At 37.5% G+C, this 18,872-nt stretch overlaps 2 protein-coding genes and 1 long non-coding RNA gene across 8 annotated transcripts; 1 reads left to right on the top strand and 2 right to left on the bottom strand.

Moving 5' to 3' along the window:
• Nucleotides 1-1,196: 1,196 nt before the first annotated feature.
• On the bottom strand, nucleotides 1,197-2,012 carry LOC147514526 (uncharacterized). The gene is made up of 3 exons (XR_015213226.1): nucleotides 1,758-2,012; nucleotides 1,584-1,682; nucleotides 1,197-1,454 (listed from the first exon to the last, which is right to left on the bottom strand). It is a non-coding gene; the product is annotated as an uncharacterized LOC147514526 (long non-coding RNA).
• Nucleotides 2,013-3,149: 1,137 nt separating this feature from the next.
• On the bottom strand, nucleotides 3,150-4,488 carry LOC147514525 (uncharacterized). Its single transcript, XM_086592613.1, has 3 exons — nucleotides 4,410-4,488; nucleotides 3,752-4,341; nucleotides 3,150-3,647 (listed from the first exon to the last, which is right to left on the bottom strand). The coding sequence occupies exons 1-3, from the start codon at nucleotides 4,486-4,488 to the stop codon at nucleotides 3,150-3,152; spliced, it is 1,167 nt and encodes a 388-aa protein (XP_086448739.1).
• A 1,472-nt stretch (nucleotides 4,489-5,960) lies between these two features.
• On the top strand, nucleotides 5,961-15,702 carry LOC147514524 (factor of DNA methylation 4-like). 6 transcript variants are annotated; one of them, XR_015208459.1, is made up of 5 exons: nucleotides 5,961-6,380; nucleotides 6,503-6,718; nucleotides 7,012-7,251; nucleotides 14,549-15,008; nucleotides 15,395-15,702. XR_015208459.1 is itself a non-coding variant. In XM_086583629.1 (4 exons), exons 1-3 carry the CDS (start codon nucleotides 6,180-6,182, stop codon nucleotides 7,243-7,245), a joined length of 651 nt encoding a protein of 216 aa, XP_086439755.1. In that variant the 5' UTR covers nucleotides 5,961-6,179; the 3' UTR covers nucleotides 7,246-7,251; nucleotides 14,549-15,241. The 6 variants fall into 6 exon arrangements, 5 of the variants coding, with proteins under 5 accessions (XP_086439755.1, XP_086439769.1, XP_086439760.1 ...); XM_086583629.1 differs by lacking the exon at nucleotides 15,395-15,702 and having other exon boundaries at nucleotides 14,549-15,241; XM_086583643.1 differs by lacking the exons at nucleotides 14,549-15,008; nucleotides 15,395-15,702 and adding an exon at nucleotides 13,325-13,608.
• Nucleotides 15,703-18,872: the final 3,170 nt, after the last annotated feature.

The following is an 18,872-nucleotide window of genomic DNA, read 5'->3' as shown; positions in this document are numbered from 1 at the left end:
ATGTAATGAGTTGAATGAAAATGGAATGAAATTATAGAGTTCTCTCGGTTTTGTGTTTCTGTAATGTTATGTAACATGGTTTTTGTAATGTAATGAGTTGAATCTCTCGTTTTACGTGTTTTACGTAATGTTACGTAACATGGTTTTTGTAATGTAATGAGTTGAATGAAAATGAAAATGGAATAAAGTTGTAGAGTTATCTGGTTTCTGTGTTTCTGTAATGTTCTGTAACATGGTTTTTGTAATGTAATGAGTTGAATAAAAATGAAAATGGAATGAAATTGTAGAGTTCTCTGGTTTCTGTGTTTCTGTCACTGTATGTATGTAATGAAAAATGCATTTGATAATTTAACATAGCAAAAGCAAACATTAAACATTACTACACTACATCATGACTTGATAATTTAGCATAGAACAAGACAACCAAGCTAAAAACACATCAAAACATAGAAACAAGAACAAGACACAAGACACTGCCTAGATAAACCTAACATCAGTTCACTTCAACACTTCAACACATCAAACATCAGTTCACTTCTTAGACTTAGACTTCTTAGACTTCTTGGACTTCATACAAAACCCAGGATAAGCTGCAGCAGCAGCAAGACCCAGGATAACCTCTTGAACTTGCTGCTTGGATGGTGTTAGTTGGTGCTGATTCCCTCACTGCTGCTGCTGGTAACCTTGGAGATTTCCTGAGCTTATGTTCGAATCCAGGTGGAACTTCTGGACTTGGTTCTCTAGGTCGACTTGACTCTCCCTCTTCCAACAGCTCAATGATGCACACCCTTCCATAGTCATCACAAGGCTTCAAATTAATGGCATCATTCTCATAAACAACCTCCATGAACACTCTCTTCCCCTCCTTTGTTTTGATGAGGTCCCAAACTGCAACCAATGCTCTTTCAAAAGTTTTGGGTTCTCCCTTACCCTCAACATGGATCATCTGACCCTTGGGCATTGTTTTTTCGAATCTAAACCTATTGCATACAACCTCTACCCCTCTAGGATGGTTTTATAGATTGCATACCAAACACCATTAATTATCACCAACTATAAAGTCCAAAATTAAAACTATAACACTATTTACAAGACATTAGTCAAATCAGTTTTCAATATGTTCATTAAAGCATTCTCATTGACCAAAAAAAAAAACTGTTTTCTTACATTCAAAATATGACACTTGTTCTTTGCATGACCATGTTTGAGAGAAACATACAAAACGTGACACTTGTTCATTAAAGCAACAAGTTTGAAACCATTAATACACTTTTAAAACACCAAAATGAGCTAGATCAATTTTACCAAATAATTCATGGAATGCCTTATGCTGTACTCTTTGCAGTACTTGATTCCTGAGTTCCAAGTGGTGTATTATTTGACCCTTGACTACTTCCAACTTGATCACTTGCACTTGAAGTCTTCCTTTGTACAACTCTCCTTTCTTGTGGTGGCTATATAAGAAATAAAGCATAATTAATAAAAACTTACCAAACTAAACTAAAGAATAAAGACATAAACTAAACTAAATTTTAAATTGCGGACACACTTAAATGAATAAAAAACTTAAAGTAATAACTTACATGAAAATATTTTCTTCCAGTTGGAGGTAATATGTGTACTCCATCACCCATTGACACAGTTACTCTTGGTGCAAGTGGAACAGCTAATCTTGAAGCAGTCTACACAGTCATGCACAATGAATAAGCCAATGCACTCAAACTAATTTATTGAAAAAACTAAACTAAAACACTCACATTGATGTCAGCTTCTCTTTCAATAGTATTAGTGTTTACACCAAGTGGAACAATAATTGGCTCATTGCTTCCTCTTCCTTTTCCTCTTTCACCCCTAGCCCTTGTACCTTTACCCCTTGTACCTCTACCCCTTGTACTTGGTTGCTGATTAGTTGCACTCTCATCTGTTAAAGTACTTGGCCCTTCATTACTTGGAGATGGTTCATTTGAATTCAAGGGTGTCAATCTTGAAGCAGTCTACATATAATACACTATGAATAAGATAATGCACAAAATATAATAAATGAAAAATACATTAAATATATTAGAAGACTCACATTAATGTAAGTTTCTCCTTCAGGACTAGTGTATACTCCAAAGCCTATAGGGATTGGTTCCCTTCTTCCTCTCCCTCTTTGACCTCTACCCCTTGTACCTCTGCCTTTTGTACACCTACCTTCACTACTGGCATTCTCAGCTATTACATTAGTTGGCCCTTCATTAGTTGCATCCTCAGCTGGGACATTATTCACTTCTCCTTTCTTCTTCCTCACCTAATATTATATTAACATATTTAAATACAATCAAAACCACTTGTAAAAATAACTTATAAAAGTAAAAGACAAATGCATACTCACTTGTTTCTTTCTAAGTGGTGGGTCTGTAGACTTGCATGACCTTATGTTGCGTTCCTCACTATTGCATCTAGAACAATGCATTTTCCTACCCTTCCTGCATAGTTGGTGAGAAGCCTTGTCTTCTGTCACTCTTCCAGTTCCCACTTGTGTCACTCTTCCAGTTCCCACTGCTACTCCTTCCTTCCTTCTATTCTTCTTGGGTCTGCCAGGCATCCTCCTTGCTATGGGAGGCAAAATAGCAGGCATTTTTGTCCTATGCCACATGTTTTGACCATTCAAAGGCTGTAACACATGACTATATATCTTCTTGTACTCTGCCACACTATACCAACTAGATACATGCTGCAATGGATCAATGTTGAGATAATACATAACTGAAATGGCATGTGGACATGGGATGCCATTCATTTCCCACATTCTACAGCTGCATCTCATAGCAGTTGCATCCACAGTAAAGGCCTCATATTTGTTCTTCCTGGCCTCAAATGAGTTGCTTCCATTGTAATGTGCAGCCCAAAACCTATGATCTTCTTTATTTTTTTCTAACTTTTGCATTATAATAGACAAAAGCGTCTTCCGATTAGCCATTCTTTGCAATCTTCTTTTGCATTCTAGCCATTACTTGCAATCTGATATCCTCAAGCATTTCTATGATGTTCTTTTCCCTTGCTTCCACTATTGTTGAGTTAAATGTCTTGCATATGTTGTTGTCAACAGAATCCGAACAAGGAAACATGCTAAAAAAAGCTCTTGACCAATTGTCTTGGGTTTTGCTTCACCATGCGGTGGTGATATGCATCCTCGAATACTTTTTCATTTCATCCATGTTTTGTTCAAACTCTTGAGGAGTCCCACATTTGCTAGCCTTCCAAAACATAAACTTATACTGTAAACCAGGAAATGTCTTCTTGAAATTGGCATATACATGTCTGGCACAATTTCTGTGCTCAGCAAAAGGCAAATAGTCTTTTATCACTTGTACAAGACCCTTTTGCTGGTCACTAATAATAGTCAACCCAAGACCCTGACCCTCATTATAACCCAAGTCTTGCATCAGCAAATCCAAAAACCACATCCAACTATCTGAGTTTTCCACTTCTACAACTGCCCATGCTATTGGGAACATTTGATTGTTTGCATCTCTACCAATGGTCGCGGTGGCTCCCCTTGCGCATACCCGCTTCAAGAAACATCCATCAACTCCAATAATTGGTCTGCAACCACTCTTCCATGCATTTATAAGTGCAGCAACCCTATATACATGCGGCGACACCTGCAGGGTTCATTAGGTGTAGGATGAAATAATTCTATCTCAATAGTACTCCGGGGATTACTCCTTCTTAGTTCAAATTGGTAGTCCCACAACTTTGCATATACACCAGCCAACCTATTTCCACTTGCATCTAGAACTTTGCGCTTAGCTCTGCTACACTGACACAATGTCACATCAAGCTTAAACTTGTGCATAATATGCTCTTTCAAATCCTTCAATTTCATTTTAGGATACTTCAGTATCTTCTCTCCATATATCCTAGCAATCCATTTACAGTTAGTAATCTGGACATCAAATATCCTTGAACACTTATGTTCTTCTATATAAGACTTTATCTGGAAGCTTCTCTTGCTTGTCATCCAACTAGCATATAGTCTAAATGGGCAATCCTCATCACATAATGCAAGGATTCTTTTCTGGTTGTTTAACTTCAACCAAAGTTGGTACCCATGAGCAACTGCAAAATCCTTCAAACAATCCTTGAGCTGATTAGGGGATGCAAACACCATCCCTAGTCTTGGTTGCACATGAAATACATCAGTCTTGGGATCAAAACTAGGGTACCTAAACTTCTTGGTTTTTCTAATACCATCATCCACATCAGTATCTGGACTTTCATAATCACTTGAATCTATATAGTCACTATCAACATCCCCATGGTCAACTTCATCATCACTAATAAACACATTGTTGCCTTCATCAACATAAAGCCCATCCATCCAGCACCAATACTAGCGTTCATTGCTTCAACATCATCATCACCTTCAGCATTCATTGCTTGCTCAGCTCCAGTACCATTCACTTCAGGTTCATGATCACCATCATCCCAAATTGATTTCATTCTTTCAAGTCTTTTTCATTTTTTCCTTTCTTCTATCATTTTCCTAACTTCAATAAGCTCCTCATCATTATCAGACAATTCAGGCAAATCCTCAAACCTAAAATCTTCCTCATCTGACTCATTATCATCTGAAATACAAACCTTATCACTCTGTAACTGAGTTTGTATCTCAATGTCTTCTCCATTCTCCTAACTCAACTACTTCAATATCATGCACAACATTTTGTTCACTTGAATCCACCTCAACATCATGTTCAATGTATACCTCAATTCTATTCCCAACCCTAGCTTCTTGCAGCATTTTCATAATACTAGTATCATCAAAAATTAACATATAACCCTTACTGCTGGCTTGACCATAGTGCATTTTACTCACATTATAATACCCCAACTCCTCCACCATTGATTTTAAATCAAAATATCCAAACCTATCTGGATCAATATTGTCCAAGCACTCTATCCTACCACCAAGGTAATGAAGGTCTGGACTAGTAACAAATGAACCCCCATGATGGAGATTAATTACAACTGTTTCCACTGCAGTAATTTAGCAACAATATATCAATAATATAACAACAATCATAGTATAATATTCATGTATAATAGCCGACAACAATATGACAAAAAACAATATAAAAAATATTAACTTAAGAATAAAAAAGCATTAACTTACTTTAATCTGGACTAGATTCCTGTGGATTAGTGTTTTATATAGGTTAGGGTTTGTGTGAATTAGGCAATTTAATCTTAAAGACAACAAATTTTGGTCAATTAGGGTTTCTGATGAAATCTCCAATTTTTGGGCGCTAATCAAAAGAAAGGGAAAAATTGGAGAGGGAAAATGCGGGAAATGACATTCAACTTGTTGGCTATTCAAACTTTTGTGGCAAATGTCAACACACGTTTTTTATAATAAATAAAATGACATGTCTCCACGTAAGATTATAAAACCTCCAAATTTGGCCACGTCAACAGATTTTGGCCAGAATATTTGCCCAGGTCGCAACCTGAATTTTTTTTTATAGTACAATGTAGTTTAGTGCCTAGAAAATTGTATAGTATCCAAAGTGCAAAAACATGTATAGTACGTTGTATACTATGCCAATTAAGTGAAAAAATTGTCTATATTGTCCAACTTTGAACTTCAGGGCTTTGACTATTTCCTCTCAATTTTCATTTTCATTGGTAATATTTTATTTTATAGAAAAAAAACTTACTGTTTTTGCTGTTTCATTATATATATTTTCTGATGCAAACAATATTTCAATGGTTGAAATTTTAATAACCATCATTTTTTTTTATATCATCATTGGTTCTGCATTATTATTATTATTATTATTATCATTGTCATTGTTATTGTTAGAGTTCTTAGGGGCATCTCCCGAATTTCTTAGGAAGTTTCTATTATGTACACCCTGCTATTTCCTTATATACATTAGAGTGATATGAGGAGGAAACTAACCGAGGCAGTATCATCTTTTTGTCTCTTTTCTCTCCAATCTTTCTTCTCCATTAACATTAATATAAATTTACTATTATTATTATCGTGAAACTAATTGTCACTGTTATTGTTATTATTATTATTATTATTATTATTATTTTGTTTCTGTTATATTATATGCAATTGCTAGCTAACTGAGCTTGCCACCTACATTGCAACTTGAGTGCAGTTAAAGAGACTGCTAAACACAATGGAAGAAAGTTATTTAGGACTGAAACACAGTGAAGGTGATGCTAATTTCAAGAAGCAGCGAGAGTTGGAGGATCTGACGAAAGAACTAAAAGAGAAAGCAAATGAAGTGGACTATAGGGAAGACCTGTATCGGGATCTTATGGTTGTAGAGCGTAAGAAAAACGATGAGCTGCAGGAAGCACACAAAGCATTGATTGATGTAAGAATTTATTTGGTATTTGCAAAGCAGTCTTGGACTTTTTTGTGGGGTTGTGGGTGTGGGGTTTCAAATTTAATTTCTTGCGAAATAAAGATGAACGAAAGTAACTTTTTAATGTGAAGGGTTTTGAACACTTCATGAGTCATAACCGCGCAACAATTGGGATTAAGCGAATGGGAGAGCTAGATGAGAAACCATTTCGAGATGTTTGTTTGCAGAAGCTGCCAAAGGCAGAATTGGATGTCAATTCTGTTCAGTTATGCTCCTTGTGGCAGGAGCAGATAAAAAACTCAGAGTGGCATCCGTTCAAAATTAGAAGTGCTGATGGAAATCTTCATGTATGTTTTTTCTCCTCAAGTATTTTCTTTTTCACTTTTCTTGCCCATCTCTGTTACACCTTGCTTTTATGTTCTCCTATTTGATAAAAACTGATAGAATAAACATTTTGTTGAGATTATTCTACCTTATTTCTAGGTGCGTCCCACCTACATTCTGCCCCCGCACCTCCTCTTGATATACATAAAAGTCTGCCCTCTCTACAAATTCGAGCTTTTAGAGTAATGGTGATCTGACACTGTCCTTCTATGTAACAATCCTGGATATTTGTTTATTGAGAATATAATACTGACAGGTGCAGGAAATCAATGAAAATGATGAAAAACTAATAAATCTGAAGCATGAATGGGGCGAGAAAGTCTATGATGCTGTAACTAGGGCATTGTTGGAGGTGAATGAGTACAACGCAAGTGGGAGATATGCAGTTTCTGAGCTTTGGAACTTCAAGGAAGAAAGGAAAGCCAGCTTGAGGGAGGCTATTGAATACATCCTCAAGCAATTGAAAACTCACAAGCGCCGGAGATCATAACCTGAGGTAAGCAATCATTTCTCGCACTGCAAGCCTTTTACTATCTGATGATAGCATGAGTTAGAGCAGTTCACCACTATAAAATATCTTTAAGGTTTGGTTTAGTTTGTACATCTAAAAGACAAAGATTTCAGGTTTCTCATCAGTCCTGAATAATATTTCTATTTTAAATAAACCTTCAAGTCAGCGAGAGCACCTTTGTTCTTGTTTGGTACTTTATGGAAATTTGTTGTGAATATATGATCAGCGGAAACAACGTTACCATTGATAAAACGGATCAATCCAACACAATGATCGATCCTTCTCGATAGACAAGACTTCAACACCCTCCAAGCAATATCCCAACACTTCTCGATATCAAATAACAAACATATAAAGTAAAACAATTAATGTAAAAGAAAACAAAACCACAAGACGAGATATATATCGTGGTTCGAATTTTACTTTCACGTCCACATTTACGCGAGTTCCAAGCTTTTACTAGATGTCCCGAGTAACAGATTACAAGTCTCTTCAATTCACTCACAAAGAATGAATACTCAACTCACAAAGAATTGCTCTCTTATAATCTCTTTCTTTCTTGGTTTTGGAAAAGTTAGGTTTCTACGAAAAACCTATTTTTATACTATTTCGAAAAAGCTTCAAAACGATGAATTTGGGTGAAATTGGTTGGGCGTGGGTCGCCCATCGTGAAGCGTAGTGCGCCCAAAACACTAGAGGGTCGCGCCCATCGGAGGCGCAGGTGCGTTCTTGACATGAAAGAGAAAAAACACCCTTTTTCTCTACATTCTCCACCTCGGTGAGGTTTTAACACATAAAACCAAGCCGAACACGTCCAGCAATAACACATCCTGTAGGAACACATCCAAAGCCAAGGAAGACTTCGCGATCAGCGCCAAGGACTATGCCCACCCGCGGGCTCTTTTTCAAACATGTAGGATTTGGAGCAAGTCCAAACGGTGTTGGAACTTAACTCCGGTGACAACTTTAAATCGATATCGGCCAGAGATTGTTATGGGTATCCACTTTCTCAAGTGCTACATCACCATCCTCAACGACATCCCATATAAAGTGATAACGGACATCAATATGCTTGGTCCGAAGAGCATGATGAACTTGGTTCTTCGCCAAATGAATAGCACTTTGACTATCCGCAATACAAAGCAACACCGTTACGCTTTCCATACCCGTATCATCTAGAAGACCTCGAAGTCATAGTGCCTCTTTCATTGCCTCGCCCGCCATATATACTACGCTTCGGTAGAGATAGAGCAAGCAGAGCACAGCATAGACCTCCAACTAACCGGTGCATCATGCATCATAAACACATAACCGATGAGTCGATCGTCGTCTATCTAGATCACTGCATAATCGGAATCCACAAACCCACTAACATAACAAGTGCCTCCACCATAAGCTAATCCACACATCCAAGGTACCGCTTCAAGTACCTTAGTACCCATTTCATTGCCTCCCAATCTTTGCTTCCGAGTTTGCCATATACCGCTTAACAACACTAATCGCACGTGAAATGTCCGGGCGCAGTGTACACCATAGTATACATCAAACTACCCACTCGCGCACTTGCATAAGGAACATTAGCCATATGTTTTTGTTCCTCCACCGAACTAGGAGAGAACTTAGCTGAAAGCCTAAAATGCCCAGCTAAAGGTGTAGAAACCGACTTTGCATTCTCCATACCAAATCGTGAAATTACTTTCTGAATGTATTTATTCTGAGATACAACTATCCGTCGCTTCTTCCTATCTCTGTCAATCTCCATGCCCAGTATCTTCTTGGCTCCACCTAAGTCTTTCATCTCAAACTCAGAGCTAAGTTAAGATTTCAACTTGTCTATCTCCACCATGCTTTTGGAAGCAATAAGCATGGGGAGATAGATGGAGTCATTACCACGAAGCCTTCTAAAGTAGACACAGCAGTCATACTTACTTCGGGTGTACTCATGTTGCATCATGAATGTGTCAAAGCGCTTGTACCATTGCACAGGCGATTGCTTTAACCCATACGGTGGACGATTCAATTTGCATACATAATCTTCTTTCACCGACAGCGACAAGCCGCCCGGGTTGTCTTATATATATCTCTTCTTCCAAGTCCCCATGCAAGAAAGCGGTTTTCACATCAAGTTGCTCTAACTCCAGTTGAAGTGAGCAACTAAACTTCAATAACACACGAATGGATTATGTTTGACCACCGGGGAAAATACCTCATTGTAGTCGACTCCTTTCCTTACGTGAAAAACCGCTTTGCTACCACTCTTTGCCTTGTACCCGATCTTTGTCGGTTCGGGAAGGAGCTCTTTCTTTCCGAACACCCATTTCTTGTCGATAGTCCTTTTGCCGCTTTGGCAATAAAACTAGGTCCCATGTTTGATTTTTATCAAGAGATTCCATCTCTGCTTGCATAAATTACCAACCAATCTCGTAATGAATGAGCACCTCTAACGGCTTCCTTGAAGCTATCGGCTCATCATCTTCGATATTCGGTCATATGCCACTAAATCCACGACCATAGTGTTTCACCGGCTTCCGTGCCCATACTTGTGCACTTCTTTAACTTGTCTCGTGGCTGGGGTCGGCCACTACAAGTTCGCGGATGCTCTTGCTCTTCTTTACATTCTTTGTGTGGTTCCATGATTTGGTACCTTATCATGATATAACCGGTCATCTGGCGCGTCGAATAACTCAAGCTCGATGGCTTGAACTTCTATGGGCTTCGCCCATTACGCCCGGCTACTTCGAACTGCGAAGATAACCGCGGAAGTCTCATCAAATGTAACATCTCTGGCGACCCGGGGAACTTGTGGTCTTCTAGACACCACAATCTATATCCCTTTACCCCATTTGCGAAACTAAGAATATGACCTTCTTAGCTCTAGGATCTAGCTTGCCGTCGCTTCACATGGTAGTAAGTCGTCGATCGAACACTTTCGCAAAATATACTATAATCGGTGGGTTACTGACCACACCTCATAAGGTGTCCTGCAATCTATAAATTTGTGATGCGGTGACCTATTATGCGGGTAACAACGCCATGGACAACGTGATCGCCCAATACTCTTTTTTTCTGGGCGGCATTAGACAATAAACATCTTGCTCTTTCAAACAAAGTTCTATTCATCCTCTTTGCCATTCCATTCTGGCGTGGTGCCCCCTAGCGTCGATTAATGCGGCAATCCACTCCATTCAAGCGCCGCGGAACTCTTGGAAGGTCCATAGGTATACTCGATTACCATTGTCGGGCCCGTAATGTCTTTACCTTTCTATCTATCGCGATTCTCGACCCTTGCGCTTTCCACTTCTTAAATGTCTCAAACACTTCATCTTTCGATTTCATCATATACACCCACACATACGAGTATGATCATCAATGAATGAGACATAATAGCGATTACCTCCTTGGAAGCCACCACGGAGGGTCCCCAAACATCCGTATGCACATAGTCAAGGATGCCTGTTGTCGTATGCTTGCTTGACTTGAACTTGACTCTGCTTTGCTTCTTCCAGGCCTTGATGCTCCGCGGAACCCCATACTTGGCTTCTTCAAGTTCTTCAATACTTGGCTTCTTCAAGTTCTTCAAGAACCCTCGCTTGCCTGAACTTCGGACAAACCGCTTTTCACTCGTATGCCCTAAACGTATGCCATATCTTAGTGCACTCGGAATCATTACTACATGCACCCACTGCTACATCGCTATCACCGTACTACCTATCATAGTATACAAGGTTCCATATTTTTTACCCTTCATAACAACTAAAGAGCCATTAACAATATTTAGGACTCCACCTTCACCCACAAACTTGTGGCCTTTGGAGTCCAAGGTACTAAGAGAAATAAGACTTTTCTTTAGCTCAGGAACGTGTCTCACATCGGTTAAAGTCCTCACTACACCATCATACATCTTGACCCGTATAGTTCAAATTCCTACCGTCTTACAAGCAACGTCATTACCCATTAAAATAGAACCACCATCAATGCTCTCATAAGAAATAAACCACTTTCTATTCGAGCACATATGATAGGAACATCCAGAATCAAGAATCCACCTTTCGGTCATATAGTCTTGTGTGGACACACGAGACCTGAACTCAATCTCTTGAGCACGAAGCATAATTTGCTTCAATTTTTGCCTTACCTTTCTTCGACTATCTCTCTTGTTCTCTTTCTTGGGGTGAGGGACAATTACTTGCGTAATGTCCCTTTTCATTTACAATTGTAGCCTTTGTACATGTTTTAAAGGCTTCTTTGACTTGGACCTAGAATTCTCATTACTTGAATAATTACGTTCATCACGAATTTCCTCTTGCCACTAGCTCGACTGCGTCAATGCTATTCTCTACACGTGTCTTCTTCATCAACTCATAAGAAAGAAGTGCACTCTGAACTTCGTCAAGATTGGCGACTTCTCGTTCATGAATGTAGTCATTAGATGCTCATAGCTTTACGGCAAGGAGAATATTAAACATGCCGCTTGATCCTCATCATTCATCTTCATACCAACATTCAAATAATCCGCTAGACATCGACGGAACTTCACTAACGTGCTCTTTGCATCGTTGAACCATCGACCATCATGTACCGATAAAGGCGTTTCTTAAAGGTACATCTTGTTCGTCATGCTCTTGGTTATATACATAGACTCTAGTTTGAGCCAAATACCGGCGATATTTTCTCCCATCACACTATACATGACCTCATTAGCAAGACATAACCGGATTGATGAACAAGCTCAAGATCGAACTCTTCCCAATCATCATTACTTTCATACTTTAGCCTTTAGATTTAATCCCTTTTTAAAGCGCGTGCAAACCTTTTGGATGAGGATGTCCTTTACTTGGACTTGGCAAATCCCAAAGTTATTCTCCCCATTGAACTTCTACTTCAAACCTTGCGTTTGACATCTTGGGAGCCATCTTTCAAGTTACACACAATAACCCAAAAAATTTCACCTCGAATTTAATCGAACACCTTGTCTACACAAATTTCGAAAGCACTAAACTCAAAATCCTAGGTCGTTATACCTACGCCTCGATACCAATTGTTGTGAATATATGATGCGGAAACAACGTTACCCCATTGACAAAGCGGATCAATCCAACCACAAGGATCGATCCTTCCGATAGACAAGACTTCAACACCTCCAAGCAATATCCCAACACTTCCGATATCAAATAACAAGCATATAAAGTAAAACAATTAATGTAAAAGAAGAAAAAACCACAAGATGAGATATATCGTGGTTCGGCAATTTGCCTACGTCCACACTGCGAGTTTCAAGCTTTACTAGATGTCCGGAGTAACAGATTACAAGTCTCTCAATTCACTCACAAAGAATGAATACTCAACTCATAAAGAATTGCTCTCTTATAATCTCTTTCTTTCTTGGTTTTGGAAAAGTTAGGTTTCTACAGAAAAAACCTATTTTTATACTATTTCAGAAAAGCTTCCGAAACAGTGAATTTCGGGCTGAAATTGGTTGGAGCGCGGGTCGCACACATCGTAGGCGCGGGTGCGCCCAAAACACTGGAGGGTCGCGCCCATCGGAGGCGCAGGTGCGCTCTTGACATGAAAGAGAAAAAACGCCCTTTTTCTCTACAGAAGCCGTACCCAAGAAACACAGGCCAGCACCAAAGAGGTCCTTGCGGAGACGATTTTTTGTTTTTTTCGCCTTACGGAAGTCTAGATTTAGGACAAAACTAAATCACAAGTCTTCTCTCTTTTGATGCTACCACGTCGTCTTGTTTACTACTGATAAGTGATAACACATCAATTCCAGGGCCATCCGGTTCTGGATGTGTTATTTGTGATGGATTATACAAGCATCTAAACTTTCTTAGGACGAACTACAACTACCCATGCTAAACTATGGGCCTTATTACTTTGAGGGCACCTAAATTGTTCATCAATCATGATTGAAAAAATTTCAGCTGATTTTGAAATCTTACTCTTCTGGCTATTTACTCATTTATGACTCCATGGTAGTTTTTATCTCTGGTACAGTACAGCAATGCGAAACACAAAACTGAATGCCTTCCATCCTTGCTTTTGTGACTATAAGGAAGAACCTGGAGAATGTAATGCCGCTGATGATGGACTAGCTAATCTTGGCAGATCTGAAGTTACATCGTTTGATCTCTTGTACTCTCTTTTGTTGAAGTTCTGATTATTCGTATTCTGAACTCTGATGGGACGGGTTGTTATTATACGAAAGTCAGTACTCAGTAGTCCTTACGCTTGTAATGAAGGGTGTTGTAGTAATCAAGAAAAAGCAGAATGATTAATTTTACGAGATAGATAATAGCAAAGTGATGAAATCCATAGAGGATAATTTAGTTGATCAAAGTTAACTACCACAATAATAAGCCCTTCTTTTATCAACTACGGTTGCTTGACAAACAAGAAATTATAAACTTAGTAATACTTCAATGATCAATGCATTTGTTCAATGACATTGTCCAAGATATCCTTAAGAATGTTATATTGGATCCCCAATCCCAGTTCGTGTAAAACAACCAAAAACAAGAAGCCCATCATTTGACTTGTCTGGATTCAACAGTTTACATCAATCCAGCAATGCAATGCTGCCACATAGATGATATTCCCTTCTGAGTTCTGCCCAAAAAACAGCAAGTGGTGCAATGCGTGTGGGAGTAGTAAACTACTACTATGTTTAGTGTGTTTCTGCTTCTGCTCAATTTTATTGCAGTGCAACCGTTCTTCTATTTAGTCTAAAAGCTGCATTTGAACACCTTTGATAATTGACAAGAGCTGCGTTAGCTCAATTTTGAAAGTTATTGTTAATTGTCCTTACTTGATTTGTGATTAGAACATGTGTTTATCTTATCTTGATATGTCAGTGTTCGACATACGCTATATGCTGAAACAAAGCATGATTTTGGGTAGAAAAGTTGCTTATAGACTGATGTTTACCAATTTTTGACATAAAAAGTAGAAAAATGATCGCTACATGTTTGATCCCGGAAAATGATTTCCATACACACATTGTTTTCAAGAATATAGACCCCTTGTAGTCAGTTTGATTAATAGGACAAATTTTTTTCTGTGAAAGAACTTGAACCTTTTTAAAAAGTAAAATTCAGGTAAATGATTCTAATAATCAGTCGAACACACTCTTAATTTTTTTTTAATGATGCAAAGCGCGCCATTGGTCTTGCGTTTGCAGTGATTTGTGAAATTATAATAAATCACAAATGTATCTACTTCTTCAGATCTGATCAACATTCATAATCTCTGACTATTTGTATGTATTATCTTTGTCCAGATTTCATATTACATCTGACAACATGGAGGAGGGATTACAGAGCACGAGAACTTTTATGAGTATTGTAAGGAAATCAGGTGTGATGAGCTGTTTAGTGCATTTAGTAGAGCAGTGGACAAAAACAATGAGCTGCACCAAATGGATGTCAAACACCAGATGTTTGAAGGCAGGGAAAACAAATGTAATGACTTTGTTAAAGCTCTTCATAGCGAAATGGACGACAATGACAAGCTACATCACCAAATGGGTGTCAAAAATCAGTTGCTTGCAGAAGCGGAAAACAAATGTAGTGAGCTTACTACAGCTCTGAAGAAAGCTATGGACGAGAATGATAAGCTGCATCGGCAAGCTGATGTCAAAAATCAGATGTTGGGAGAAAAGGAAACCAAGTGCAAATAGGTTTCTACGGATCTTACTAAAGCAATGAAGGAGATTGATAAGCTAAATCAACATGTCTAAGGTATGCCCTGTTATTATCCAGAGGAAGGTATGTATTCTTTATGAAGTAGTTCGAAGACCATCTCCATTTGGTATTGGTTTACTATTATGAGGTTGTAGACATTTCAATTAAGTGTAAATTAAGTTTTGCAGTGAAGCTGTTTAGTACTCAGCCATGCTTCTATATTCATTGCGGATGAACTGGTATTCCATATTTGTCAGAAGATTATAGTGTTGCAAGGTTGACTTCATTGATAATATTGGGGTTTTACTTTTCAGGAACTCAACTGCGAAAAAAAAAGTTTATCGCCCCCTCGTTCTTCTTGTTTTTTTTGGACATTACATTAGTTGTTAATAACTTCTTTGTTAAACTGAGAGCTAAATGGCACAATTTGCTTCTATTTTAAGGAATTCAACTCAACAAGCTACTACATCTCCATGCCTATGGACAGAGATGGCATATTTGTTATGGTCTTTCACTTCTTGGCTCGATTCCTTGGTGCTGGACACTCAAATGCTACTACCATTACTGCTTCAACCAGATAATTTAGTCCTATAAAGGGTTTTAGATTTCACTGGTCCTGTCATGTAGATCACCTGCCAAGACATTGGAGGTTGTTCCAGGAGGCCTGGAGATCGATCGAGTTCATACATGAGCAGTTGTGGGAAGCGATTTAACAGAAATAAGGCAACTAAGTGTATATGATAAAGAAAAATGTAAATCCAAACCCCTGGCGCGTGAAGAGGAGTTCCACTGTAACGTTTCTGCAATAGTTCTACCGATTCACTAAGATGATCCTATTTACCTTCTACACTCAAACTTGTCTTAAAAGCAACTACAAAAATTATAAGGGTAATTATAATGGAGGAAGTTAAGAAACCTTCCAAATTTTTATATAGTCTGTTAGTTTAAAAACTGTAATACCCAAAAGAAAACAACAATAGCAACACAACTGTGAAGGAAGGGTGTTTAAGCTACAAAGCACTTCGTAGTTCAGTTGCTACGTTTTTCTCCTGGGCTATAACAGATGACCTCCTTGGCACAGAAGTACATAACTTATGTCACATTTCTTTTGTTGTTAAACTATTGTCAATGTAATACACACATGGCCACATTGACTCAAAGTATGAGAAAAGAGAGGGAAAAAGTGCTCTTACAAGATATTGGTCTAGCATATATAGACCTGGGATGAAAGATCCTGCAGAATTTACATCTCGTCTTCTTCTACGTGCGCAAACTCTGGGAGTACCTACAGAGCCTAGGCATCCTTGGTGGACCGTGGGGGAGACGGATTCTTGAAAGTTGGTGAAGTAAAAACCATTCTGGATTCAAGGTTTGAACAACACAATTCAGACAAACAGTGACTTGTGAGCATATTAGCAAACACCATTGCACCACGTTTATGAACCTCTCCTTTTTCGCAGCTGATTTTCACAAATGTGGAAACAAAATGAAAAACTTTTGGACATATCAAAGAGACATTGAGAGGAAACAGGGAATTTAGAAATCCAACTGATTTGATTGGGTCAGGACACTAAAATTTTGCACTTAACACATTATTCTGTTGTGTGATCAGTCAATCATATGACGACCTAAATCCCTAATAATTTAGACTAAGATTATATGCCAATGCAAATTAAGATCTTTAATGTGCATCCGCCTAGAGAGAATTCCTACTATGCCAAATTATACAGTTATATACTACTTAAACATTCTCTGGTTAGAAAAAATTCATAGTATGCCAAGGCGTAAAATTCAATGGATACATATGCATGATTCTGTCATTACATGGCGTTACACTAAGTGGCTTTTTAAAGTTGTGCAAAAGAGTGGCTTATTCAGCCAGTGTCGTTACTACCCAAGTGATCATAGAAACGAGTTTCTGTACAATTTGTTAACAACTAATCTGATAAGAAGAAGCTAGGAACCATGTCTAATTAGTTCACAATGCAAGTAAACTGAAATGATAACAAGAAGTGAATATAGACTATTGAAAGAACGACACGTAAATTGATAATAAGAAGCCAATAGAATCATATACTAATAGGGTCACCATGTCTCATTAGTTCAGAGGACAACTGAGATGTCTTACCAGTCAAAACGAACACAACATCAACCAGAGACGGAGTCTAATCTAGAGGGTGCGAGATTATGTGTAAACCCCACCTCACCAAAAAAATAATAATACAGTTTATTTTTATTATTTTTATTTTATTTTTTGTTAGAAAGTCTAAACAATAAAGATTAACAAAATTATGCATTTATTTCAATTCACAAAACTAGACTGCGTTGACTAATAAGAATTTAATATGGACTGATGAAGTTACTACTTAAGTACTTAAGTCATTAATTGATACTACTACGTCTATATATATCTATATAATCTAGTCTACAAGTCCAACAATTCAACAAATTGTAGCATCGAAAAAAAAAAAAACAAACAAACAAACAATTCAACAAATTGTTAACTTCCTATAATGCTATAAGTCTATCTATATAACTCTACTATCATATAGAGAAAACTATAAAAGATTAACATTGAAAGTAAAAAATTACCTTGTTTTTTGTTTTTTTAAAGTGGAAATTTTATTGATAATAATAACAAATTTTACAAATAAAAGTTAACGAGTATTATTACATTTGTTGTGAGGAAATAAAAACTGGAAATCCATACCAACACCAACTGATGTTTGATTAAAGAGTGGAGATTTTATACAAACTACAATTCCTAAAATCACTTTCCATAGCAAAAAACAAATGGAGAACAAAATACGCTGGAAAATATGAATTTTAAAGAGCCCTGAGTGGTAGAATCCATTGTGTTAGCATATGGAGTTTTTGGGATAAGAGAAATCGCACCAAATAAGTATGTGTCAGATTTGCCGATTTCATAGCAACTTTGAAAGAAGCATGTTCAAGCTTCAACTCTCCTGTGACTTCAGCTGCTCCTGTTTTTACTTTCGGCGAAATAGAAGCCTTAGCACCATAGTGTCTTCCATCGATGCACACAACACTCTTTTCCCTTGTTAGCAATTCGCCGAATTATTCTCGAATAATTCGCGAATCGAATTTTTGAAGGGCAAAACGTATAATACTTCCGAATGTTTAAAAGATTCACAATAATTTGCAATTTTTTGCCTTGAAACGAATAATACGGATTTTGCCGAATTTTTTAGTTTTCAAAAATTCGGCTAAAAAAAGAAAAAGAAATGAATGAAAATTCGGTTGCGTTTTTGTTATTTTTTATGTACTTTATTTCCTCACTCTTACTTTAAGTCCCTCACTCGTACATTTTTAGTGATAAATTAATCCAAAAACTTTGCCTTTATACTTTTTGGGCAATATTTAAATTGTCATGTCATGGTGTGTATGTGTATTTTGAAATTTGGACGTTAATTTCAATCCAAAAATAAATAAATGAAAGTACCTATGTGGACCATTCAATTGGTTTCAATATTTTTGTAGCTAAATTGTTTAGATATATTTGTTATGTTGTAAAGAATGACAACTATTATTAATATTTACTAACATAATATCATGAATTTTTTACTTCCGAATTTTTGCAACCAAACGTTTAAAACGTGTATTAATTAAACACCGCATAATTGCCGTATTGCGATTTTTTGAGCGAATATTTGACCATACCGTTTTTTTGAATCACCAAATAATTCTCGAATTATTCCTGTACCGAATTTTTGCCATATCCCGAATTGCTAACAAGGCTCTCTTCTAGTAGTTCGGATGATTGATGTCCACCATCAATTTTCTGTTAGAACTTTTCTCTTTAAGGTGTACCTACATATTTCATACACATTACACAATTGTTAATTGTCAAACTACGTCCGAGTGACATTGGGAAGAATCACTAAACTGTGATCTTAAAGT

Source organism: Coptis chinensis, chromosome 2 (assembly GCF_015680905.1).
Source record: "Coptis chinensis isolate HL-2020 chromosome 2, ASM1568090v1, whole genome shotgun sequence".
Classification (NCBI taxonomy): domain Eukaryota; kingdom Viridiplantae; phylum Streptophyta; class Magnoliopsida; order Ranunculales; family Ranunculaceae; genus Coptis; species Coptis chinensis.
The sequence above is the reverse complement of the archived record's forward strand: the minus strand, read 5'-3'. Positions and strand labels throughout refer to the sequence as shown.

Excerpts from the sequence above, each read along its gene's own strand:
- LOC147514524 (XM_086583629.1), top strand. The coding sequence starts at position 6,180 with ATGGAAGAAAGTTATTTAGGACTGAAACACAGTGAAGGTGATGCTAAT. Across the intron at positions 6,381-6,502 it reads CACACAAAGCATTGATTGAT|GGTTTTGAACACTTCATGAG; the intron begins GTAAGAATTTAT and ends TTTAATGTGAAG. Across the intron at positions 6,719-7,011 it reads GTGCTGATGGAAATCTTCAT|GTGCAGGAAATCAATGAAAA; the intron begins GTATGTTTTTTC and ends TAATACTGACAG.
- LOC147514525 (XM_086592613.1), bottom strand. The coding sequence starts at position 4,488 with ATGAAATCAATTTGGGATGATGGTGATCATGAACCTGAAGTGAATGGT. Across the intron at positions 4,342-4,409 it reads GCAAGCAATGAATGCTGAAG|GCAACAATGTGTTTATTAGT; the intron begins GTGATGATGATG and ends ATGTTGATGAAG. Across the intron at positions 3,648-3,751 it reads GTGGAAATAGGTTGGCTGGT|GTGTCGCCGCATGTATATAG; the intron begins GTATATGCAAAG and ends TGAACCCTGCAG.